This window comes from Triplophysa rosa, linkage group LG17 (genome assembly GCF_024868665.1).
Source record: "Triplophysa rosa linkage group LG17, Trosa_1v2, whole genome shotgun sequence".
In the NCBI taxonomy this organism is placed as follows: domain Eukaryota; kingdom Metazoa; phylum Chordata; class Actinopteri; order Cypriniformes; family Nemacheilidae; genus Triplophysa; species Triplophysa rosa.
Window position 1 is genome coordinate 22328874 of NC_079906.1, and position 10760 is coordinate 22339633.

The following is a 10760-nucleotide window of genomic DNA, read 5'->3' on the forward strand; positions in this document are numbered from 1 at the left end:
ACCCTGTTCACACAGACATACGTCATCGGCGCGCTCATGTGCGATATGCAGGCAGCGGGACAATGGCGGACAGAGAGCAGGTAACTGGAGATGTTTGTTATTGTAGTAATGTAATTCACTTTGTACTGTAATGTTTTCTCACTGGTGAATGTGACATGACTTCACTGGAACCCATCCAACAGTTTCTGGTCTGTGTTTTGGAGGAGACGTGGCTTTGGATGGTGATTCGCGAGAGGGAGGGATCACCAATGTTTCGCTTGACTTGTTGATTGCTATCAGGATGTTAAGAGACTTCCAACCAGCATGACAAAAAACGTTTCTGGACAGGATTGCTTACTCAGCCTTTAAAATACTCCAAACAGGTCGGAACCCAGTAGTTATATGGATTTTGTCCAGGAGAGGGTGCTGTTCTTCGTCGTCTTGTTTTACGCGATTTTATGGCTAGTCAACTAAACATTTCAAACACATTTACATTTATTCATTTGTCAGACGCTTTTATCCAAAGCTTTTGCTCTATACGTGCTTTATAAGTGGAGAGACTTTAAGAACGGTGTGCTTTAAGAGGCCGTTTACACAACAGCGTTTTCAACTAAAAACGGAAAACTTTTTATGCGTTTTGGCTGTTCTTTTACACGACAACAGCGTTTTGGGGGACTGAAAACACAAACGTTTGAGAGTATAGAGTTATAATCATCAAATTAAAAGAAATAAACATTTGAAATATATCAGTCTGTGTGTAATGAATGAATATAATATACAAGTTTCACTTTTTGAATGGAATTAGTGAAATAAATCAACTTTTTGATGATATTCTAATTATATGACCAGCACCTGTATATTCTATTCCCTTTTGTGCTATTGTTATTACTTGTTTTATTTCATGTGTATTCCAATTCTGAGAGCAGTCAGTGAGAGAACATTTTGCTGTAATGTTTATTAACTGCTGGAATCAGTACAGCCAGAGACCCCTGGTCTTCCAGTACCAGTGCTGTGAGGAAGGATGCTGTGGTGGGCCTAGGAGAGGTATAAAAACTGTGACACACAAATGTATCTCCCAGCATAAGCGCTTCCAAACATGTGCACAGTGATGTACTTTTTAAGTTCACTGTAGTAAGTGTTCCTCTTGCCGACACCTGTATGGGCAGCATTGTTACTTACGATCCAACAGACCAGTTTGTCCTTTTTGGGAATTGTAAAATCCTCATTTGGAGTTTTGTTGCTGGTCAGTCTCAGCCGCACAGGAATGTCAGCGTCCTCTCTATAACTGAGAGTCAGATTAAAGAGGTTTTCTATCCCTGGAATTTTCTGCGTGTTTGTTGGCGATTCTACATTAAGCCAGATCCACTTTTGGAACGGGGGACGAGGAGATGGTGGAAGGGTGGACAGGTCCCAACTAATAGCCCTGTGAAAAACAAGCACAGCGTCTGAACTGCTGTAGAGAGCTCTATCGTCCGTCAGGTGACAGCCGTCAATATTGTAAAGAGTTTTACAGTCACTCAGATCAAATCTGTAATTTTCAGGCCAGACCCATAATAAAAGTACAGGTTTCTCCACTGTTTCATCAGCAATCGAGTTGTTCATCTCTTCATGGTGTCCATCTGAGTGTTGTTTGAATTGAGGTAGTCGAGGTGGACAGCTGGTCAGAGGTGAAGTCCAGAAATACAAGAGGATCAGAGAGACGAGAGCGGCAATAGCCACTAAACCAGTCAGACGGCCCACAGGAATTCCAGTTAAACTTGTGCTTGACATTCTTTGATTTTAACTGGTGGATTTGAAGAAGACTTTGGATCTGTATTACCAAGATTAAAAAACGACTGATAAGAACTACATGTGGGGTGATTCAAACAGATCTGACAGTAACCAAAGTCAAATGCATGAATCACAAACAACATCTATAGGCTTCAGTGGTTTTTAAATGTTTTTATTCATACACAATAAGATAAGACTCTGGTAGTTATGTAGTTAATGTAACTTCTCACCTCTCTTAGAAGCTCTTCATTAGGAGTGAAACAGAAGGTTCCAGCTCTGTGTAGCATGTAAAGCCAAGTACGTCTCGCCTGCAGGATGATGCTAGATTTACAGACACAGAACAACAGAGGTACAAAAAATGCCATCAGTGATGTCATCACATTATCTCTCAACTTCAACTAACACTACAGGTGCAACCAGGAAGTACTGTAAACATTTCAAGAAAATCCATTGGCATAAACTTTTATAGACTTGGTCGGTGTCGTGTCATAGCTGGGGGCGTGGCCTGGGGGAAAGCATTCTTTTCCCCTTCATTGAAAATGCATGGCGTTAGCCAGTATGGTCTACATAAAATCCCTTTTTCCGTTCAACAGAGCAAGATTCATAGAAAAACTTAGCCGTTTTGGGTGGGAGACTCCGTGCAGTATCTGTGACTGAAGAAACGACCCAACGGAATAGCCTGGAGGTGTCTTTCGCGACATCTTTTGCACCTGATTGAGTCTCCAGTTAGGTGACAACTGTAATATCAGTATCCCAGGGTCAATAAAAATGCCTTGGAAAAAACATGACTGGTGTGGAAATATTATTCAGTTAGAAGTATGATTTAATTACCAATATAATCAATAAGTGTTTTCTTTCATTAAATCATTAAGCTGTGTGTTTTTATCTAATGTGCTTGCTGTTTTGCTCAGTGGAAAAGTGCTGTGATAAAAACAGAACAGTGACAAGCCGAGCGAAACCACAAAAGAGGAACAAGCTCGGTGTGTACTTGCAGAAATAGAACAGCTCGTTTTGACAAGTCTAACTAACTAACAACACACACACCCAAAGAGTTATGAATTAATCCATTGCATATGTTTTAAGTATAATCATGAGTTTTGATGTGTTTTGTTGAATCATGGGATTGAGAAACAACTCAGCATAATTGAAGCATTGGATGATTGAGTGTTTTTTGCTGAAAGTATGTTGATATGTTGTCTTGCTGCATGGAGCTGTCTCTGGGGAGCACTTCCTGGGGCTGGCAGCTGACCGCAGGTTGCAAGGGATGCGTTGCAAAAGATGTTGTTTTGCAGGAACCAAACAGAAGGATGGAGTCAGATATACGTGGTGCACGGTGATTGGTGGAAAGGGAGCAGCACTCCTTAAAAGGCAAAGGAGGAGTCAGAAGATGGGAACGACGTCAAATATTGAATAAATATGTGTGTTTTTGAATAATTTGGGTTGTTGGCTTGTGGTGGAGTGAGGAGATCGTCTGACAACCCAAAGCTTTGTTACTCCTTTTTACATCTGATAATAAACTTCTAATCGATTTTGGAGAACGTCTCTGTACAAATTTTTGAACATGCAGGACTGCCTTAAAAGTCCAACACTGGTTTGCATCTTGAGACAAAACGATGGCACTGACCTATTTTAACATATGTTAGTACAAGCTGTTTTCAGGCTAGACAGCTCAAGTATTTATTTTAGTCTGGGACTAGCCTTAAGCCTTGTCTGTGAAACCGGACATTAAGTTCTCTGAAGGCTCTGGGTGTTTTGTGGAAACTTCTTCATGTATTACTCCTATTGATCAAAAAAAAAAAAAATGTTGATAGCGTTACGTCAGATAAAGTAAAAAAGAGGATTTTACCTGGCTTTAGAGAGCTTTCCTATAGATACGGTACAAACCTGCAGTCGGTTCCTCTCACGTGTAACTTGAGCTTAAAGTCATCAAGACACTTTACTCACTGAATACATTCAGGTCACTTCTTATCAGAAAAAAATGTATATTAAGGAAATGTATATTTGATTATGCGAGCTGCCATTATTGGAAAATCGTAACGGCCACACTCTTAAAAATAAAGATGCTAAAGAGGTTGTTCACAGCGATGCCATAGAAGAACCATTTTTGGTTCCACAAAGAACCCTTTAGTCAAGGTTCTTTAAGGAACCATCTCTTCCTTACTTTTTTATAATCTAAGAAACCTTTTTTCACCACAAAGAACCTTTCTTGAAACAGAAAGGTTCTTCAGATGTTAAAGGTTCTTTATGGAAACAAAAGGTTCTTCTATGGCATCGAGGAACCTTTTGAAGCACCATTATTTTTAAGAGTGTAACTTGGATCACGTGAGCTTGATCATATACAGTAATAACACTGACAGTGGTGGCGGGCATTTAAAGTTTTACCACAGTCAGGTACAGTTTACGTTTGTGGTCACATTTTAAGATTAGATTTTAATCTGTTCTAAAATCTAAAATGTCAATCTGGAAATGCTTTTACAAGCATTTACACAAGGAAGGCTATATGGTACAATGATGCCATTAAATAAATGATAGACTAAATTGCATTACATGACATTACCCTTACGAAAAGGAAGCATGTTTTCATCATAGTAAAAGTGTTTTTGGAGGACTTTCAACACTTCAGGCTATTAGATTAAAACCAGTGGTGTAGTCTACGTGATACGCAGGAATATGCCGTATACCCACTAGAAAAGATCAAGAATTTCCATATACCCACTTAAAGAAGGAGGATACGTAACAACATTGTTTTGACAGAAAAGTGCGACGCAATGACTTTTGGACCATTGGTTCACCCGGGAGATATGAAACAAAAGGAGATCATGAAAGGCAAGCATTTAAACTGAACTATTTCTGTGTTTTCGTTTTCGACGAGACTCATGCTACGCTGTAAGAGGCATGGGGTCCCACACCCTCGGGATTTGTTATCATTAACATAACTGTAAGGGGATGGTACACCACTGTTTAAAACCACATCTTTGTAAAAGAATATCTTGATGTTCCACCAATGGTAGACAAGTACCCTAGGTAGGTAGTACACAGCATGATTTTATAAGCTTATAAGGCTGATAGGCAGTTTTCTTGGGTCTTATTTCTTAAGTGTGGTATGCAAACTATTGCAACTTTTCTATCAGTTGTTGGTTAAACGTGAACATGAAAGGCGGAAGTTAATCAGTCATCAGACAAGATTTTATCTTGGCTGTTGGTTTGAGGCTGCTGTTTTTTGCTTTACGTGTATCATTTTCGACAGCTAAATAATACGTATTAAGTATGTAAAGTAAAACTCTAATTATAGTACTAAAGTATTAAAACATTTCTATTGTTTGGTGTGCTCTTATATTACAGAGTTTTACTTTGTTTCTATCTTTGTTGAAATGAAATGGAATGCTGTAGTTAGTGCGTGAGTATAATTCTGTCATGTCACATTTTTATGTGAAAGAAGTGCCATTAACTGGCTCTGCGAGAAAAGTATATGTTTACCCAACGTGATGATAAACATCTCCCCAACAAACCTGAACCAGAAAACCAGTCGAGTCTGCAGGGTTACTTCACAATGACACAGATTCTTTCACATCTTTGTAAATAATATTTTGAGGTTGCACCATAGACTGTAAAATAAATGGACAAAGAAATCATGTTACTGCACCCCTTTTTATAACATCTTATAACTAACTTACTAAAGCCAAACCTATTAAAAAAACAACACTTGGACATACATCAACGTGATAAAAACTGACTAAAATAACAGAAAACATCTTTGGAAAAAATGATTTGAAGTGTAATTGGATTTTATAGTTTGGCTCCTGATTTGTTTGCATAAAGTACTTTCAAATATTTAAAAAGGTAAAAATCTGTTGGTACACACAAACAAACACACCTATTACTGCTGCTACTATTGATAGTTTTTACTAGTGTGTGTGTGTGTCTCTGTGTCTGTGTGTGTTGGTGCGTGTGCGTGTTCTGTGTGTGGAGTGTTTTGTGTGTGGGTGTGTCTGTCTTCTGTGTTTTCAACCTTTTCTTGTTTTTGCAGGTACAACTTTGATTGTTTTGCTTGTAGTCAATGTGTCTCATGTGCAGCTGCTTTGTAACAATGAAAATTGTAAAAGCGCTATATAAATAAAGTTGAGTTGAGAGTTGAGTTATAGGGGTGTGCATGACTTTAATTGCTTCATCTTTAATTACTTTATAATAGACATAAATTAATCATTTGTAGCTATGTACCTATCTTTGTTCACTCAGATAGCAAGTTAATTTAAATATTTAAAGTTTACACCCAGGCCGCCTGTATTGTGTTATGCTCTGCTCACATTACCAAATAATAATTAAACAAAACAGAGTAAACTGGTGAGCCGCAGAATTCGTTAACATAATACATTATGTATAAAAACACCAACGTAATATTAAATAAAAACATTTTATTTATTACCATAACTTAAAAACTGTTGTTCTTTAAATTCATGTTCGTTTGTTAAAATACAGCAACTTGATGCTCATTTAAGCTTAAAACATGAAAATGTATACATTTCACAGTGACTATTGAATTTGGCTTTAGCATAAGATTGGTACCTTTTCCATAGCCTACCTAAAACCCTGTATTTTTCTCCAAAGAACTTCGATGGGGTCGTCGCCTTCAAGTTATAGCCTGTAAATTAATTTGTAGCTGAAATTCGCACAGATGTTTTTTCATTTTAAAACGCGCTGTAGTTCCTGTTACCTTCGTTGATTTTATTTATTTATACAATGTAGAGCTAAATAAGACAGACACTGACAATGAAACGACAAAGAGAACAACATATATGCGGCGGTGATCTCTGAAATATCTTTCTCAGATGACGGTCACTATTAAACGGGAAAACAGGCAAATGGCTCCGTCTTTGTTGCATGTCGTCTTTGGCATGTGTCGCCAAACTAATGAAGATGCTTTCTGAATTTGCTGGTGTTTTTTCTGTTTGCATGTGTTTTCTTCCTTGCAGCGTGGTGACACCTAGCAGCCACCGTAAAATTGGCTCAAATTGTATAATGGAGTATATGAAGAACAGTACTAAATAAAATTAATATGCAATTTGTATGAACCCAGATCCCTCTTATTTTGTTAAAATTATTCCAATTTTGCATATTCTGCGAGGGGCATGAAAATGAGCAGAACTGTCATTTGGGATGCTTTTGCAGAACGAAAGAGTCAGAGAATCACCAATTGCTGTTTACATTAATTGCCCGTTACAGTTAATATAAAGTTTAAATGAAATAAATGCCATTGAAATTCCAAGTAATCACTTTGGTAATCTAAAATACTTTTCAGATGTAACTGTAATTTGATTACCACCATTTAAAAAGTAACTGTAATGAAATACAGTTACTCAAATATTGTATTTTAAATACGTAACTAAGTTACATGTATTTCGTTACTCCCCAGCCCTGTTAATAAGCAGAATGTACGAGCGCTGTGCACCCACCTATAGGCGCATATTCCTAATGCGCTCTTTAAATAACCCCCCCAAAAAAATCGCACCACTGACTTTAGACCAGGTTTGAGTTGGTCTATGGCGCAGTCTATTTTCAGTTCCTCAAAATAGCAACACGCCAACAATGCGCCTGAGCACACCTCTTTTTTAGACCAACACGCCCATGGGCACACAAATGAGCGCAAATGCATTTGATATTTAAACAACCTAGCAAAAACATTTGCGCTGCGCCTTGCACCGCGTTGCGCCGGGTGTACAATAGGGCCCTATATGTCCAAGAATAAAGAATATGTTTTGCATACTTACATTTATTCATGTAGCAGACGCTTTGGCAAATAATGGAAATGCACAAAAATAAAAAAATGTAGAAGCATATAAAATCATTTGTGTTCTGCTCCTGTTCAATATTCTGTACTTGTATATTCTGTCTCATGAACATTTTGCGTTTATTGTATTTTGTTTTGTATGTACAATGTCTGAAGTACGGACCAAAGATTTTCACCCCACATTTGACATCACAAAGCATACTTTAGTTAAAAAACCATTCATAGATATCATGAGCTTCTTGATATTCCTTGTGTCTCGCTACATGATCGCAGGCCGTGCAAATCGCCAGAACAAACTCTTGATTCTGTAATATTAAATGAGGTCGTGCTGAGAAATGTCTCCTCCAGTTAAAGTACCTGCGATACGCATCTTCATCTCTGTCCAGCTGCGTCAGATATTCTGCCAGTGACTTTGCGTCTGGGAAGTCGTCCACGTGAATGAAGGCGTCACGCGGTGCAAACCTCTCATAGTTCTTTCTGGGAGGTCCCAGCACCACAGGTACAGTACCTGCTGACAGAGGTCCGTTAAACTTTTCCGTGATGTAGTCCTTGTGGATGGAATTCTCAAAAGACAGATAAAATTTGCAGCTGGCTATGGTGGGATAATAGTCTTCATCAGATAGTCTCCCAGCATAAGCGCTTCCAAACATGTGCACAGTGATGTACTTTTTAAGTTCATTGTAGTAAGTGTTCCTCTTGCCGACACCTGTATGGGCAGCATTGTTACTTACGATCCAACAGACCAGTTTGTCCTTTTTGGGAATTGTAAAATCCTCATTTGGAGTTTTGTTGCTGGTCAGTCTCAGCCGCACAGGAATGTCAGCGTCCTCTCTATAACTGAGAGTCAGATTAAAGAGGTTTTCAATCCCTGGAATTTTCTGCGTGTTTGTTGGCGATTCTAAATGAAGCCAGATCCACTTTTGGAACGGGGGACGAGGAGATGGTGGAAGGGTGGACAGGTCCCAACTAATAGCCCTGTGAAAAACAAGCACAGCGTCTGAACTGCTGTAGAGAGCTCTATCGTCCGTCAGGTGACAGCCGTCAATATTGTAAAGAGTTTTACAGTCCTTAAGATCAAATCTGTAATTTTCAGGCCAGACCCATAATAAAAGTACAGGTTTCTCCACTGTTTCATCAGCAATCGAGTTGTTCATCTCTTCATGGTGTCCATCTGAGTGTTGTTTTAATTGAGGTAGTCGAGGTGGACAGCTGGTCAGAGGTGAAGTCCAGAAATACAAGAGGATCAGAGAGACGAGAGCGGCAATAGCCACTAAACCAGTCAGACGGCCCACAGGAATTCCAGTTAAACTTGTGCTTGACATTCTTTGATTTAAACTGGTGGATTTGAAGAAGACTTTGGATCTGTATTACCAAGATTAAAAAACGACTGATAAGAACTACATGTGGGGTGATTCAAACAGATCTGACAGTAACCAAAGTCAAATGCATGAATCACAAACAACATCTATAGGCTTCAGTGGTTTTTAAATGTTTTTATTCATACACAATAAGATAAGACTCTGGTAGTTATGTAGTTAATGTAACTTCTCACCTCTCTTAGAAGCTCTTCATTAGGAGTGAAACAGAAGGTTCCAGCTCTGTGTAGCATGTAAAGCCAAGTACGTCTCGCCTGCAGGATGATGCTAGATTTACAGACACAGAACAACAGAGGTACAAAAAATGCCATCAGTGATGTCATCACATTATCTCTCAACTTCAACTAACACTACAGGTGCAACCAGGAAGTACTGTAAACATTTCAAGAAAATCCATTGGCATAAACTTTTATAGACTTGGTCGGTGTCGTGTCATAGCTGGGGGCGTGGCCTGGGGGAAAGCATTCTTTTCCCCTTCATTGAAAATGCATGGCGTTAGCCAGTATGGTCTACATAAAATCCCTTTTTCCGTTCAACAGAGCAAGATTCATAGAAAAACTTAGCCGTTTTGGGTGGGAGACTCCGTGCAGTATCTGTGACTGAAGAAACGACCCAACGGAATAGCCTGGAGGTGTCTTTCGCGACATCTTTTGCACCTGATTGAGTCTCCAGTTAGGTGACAACTGTAATATCAGTATCCCAGGGTCAATAAAAATGCCTTGGAAAAAACATGACTGGTGTGGAAATATTATTCAGTTAGAAGTATGATTTAATTACCAATATAATCAATAAGTGTTTTCTTTCATTAAATCATTAAGCTGTGTGTTTTTATCTAATGTGCTTGCTGTTTTGCTCAGTGGAAAAGTGCTGTGATAAAAACAGAACAGTGACAAGCCGAGCGAAACCACAAAAGAGGAACAAGCTCGGTGTGTACTTGCAGAAATAGAACAGCTCGTTTTGACAAGTCTAACTAACTAACAACACACACACCCAAAGAGTTATGAATTAATCCATTGCATATGTTTTAAGTATAATCATGAGTTTTGATGTGTTTTGTTGAATCATGGGATTGAGAAACAACTCAGCATAATTGAAGCATTGGATGATTGAGTGTTTTTTGCTGAAAGTATGTTGATATGTTGTCTTGCTGCATGGAGCTGTCTCTGGGGAGCACTTCCTGGGGCTGGCAGCTGACCGCAGGTTGCAAGGGATGCGTTGCAAAAGATGTTGTTTTGCAGGAACTAACACAGAAGGATGGAGTCAGATATACGTGGTGCACGGTGATTGGTGGAAAGGGAGCAGCACTCCTTAAAAGGCAAAGGAGGAGTCAGAAGATGGGAACGACGTCAAATATTGAATAAATATGTGTGTTTTTGAATAATTTGGGTTGTTGGCTTGTGGTGGAGTGAGGAGATCGTCTGACAACCCAAAGCTTTGTTACTCCTTTTTACATCTGATAATAAACTTCTAATCGATTTTGGAGAACGTCTCTGTACAAATTTTTGAACATGCAGGACTGCCTTAAAAGTCCAACACTGGTTTGCATCTTGAGACAAAACGATGGCACTGACCTATTTTAACATATGTTAGTACAAGCTGTTTTCAGGCTAGACAGCTCAAGTATTTATTTTAGTCTGGGACTAGCCTTAAGCCTTGTCTGTGAAACCGGACATTAAGTTCTCTGAAGGCTCTGGGTGTTTTGTGGAAACTTCTTCATGTATTACTCCTATTGATCAAAAAAAAAAAAAATGTTGATAGCGTTACGTCAGATAAAGTAAAAAAGAGGATTTTACCTGGCTTTAGAGAGCTTTCCTATAGATACGGTACAAACCTGCAGTCGGTTCCTCTCA

The 10760-nt window shown here is 38.9% G+C and overlaps 2 protein-coding genes across 2 annotated transcripts; both read right to left on the minus strand.

Moving 5' to 3' along the window:
* Positions 1-1014: 1014 nt before the first annotated feature.
* Positions 1015-3318, minus strand: LOC130567626 (4-galactosyl-N-acetylglucosaminide 3-alpha-L-fucosyltransferase 9-like). Its single transcript, XM_057355866.1, has 2 exons — positions 1980-3318; positions 1015-1789 (listed from the first exon to the last, which is right to left on the minus strand). The coding sequence occupies exon 2, from the start codon at positions 1747-1749 to the stop codon at positions 1015-1017; it is 735 nt and encodes a 244-aa protein (XP_057211849.1). The 5' UTR covers positions 1750-1789; positions 1980-3318.
* A 2860-nt stretch (positions 3319-6178) lies between these two features.
* Positions 6179-10426, minus strand: LOC130568125 (4-galactosyl-N-acetylglucosaminide 3-alpha-L-fucosyltransferase 9-like). The gene is made up of 2 exons (XM_057356800.1): positions 9087-10426; positions 6179-8896 (listed from the first exon to the last, which is right to left on the minus strand). Exon 2 carries the CDS (start codon positions 8854-8856, stop codon positions 7738-7740), a length of 1119 nt encoding a protein of 372 aa, XP_057212783.1. The 5' UTR covers positions 8857-8896; positions 9087-10426; the 3' UTR covers positions 6179-7737.
* Between the last annotated feature and the right edge of the window lie 334 nt (positions 10427-10760).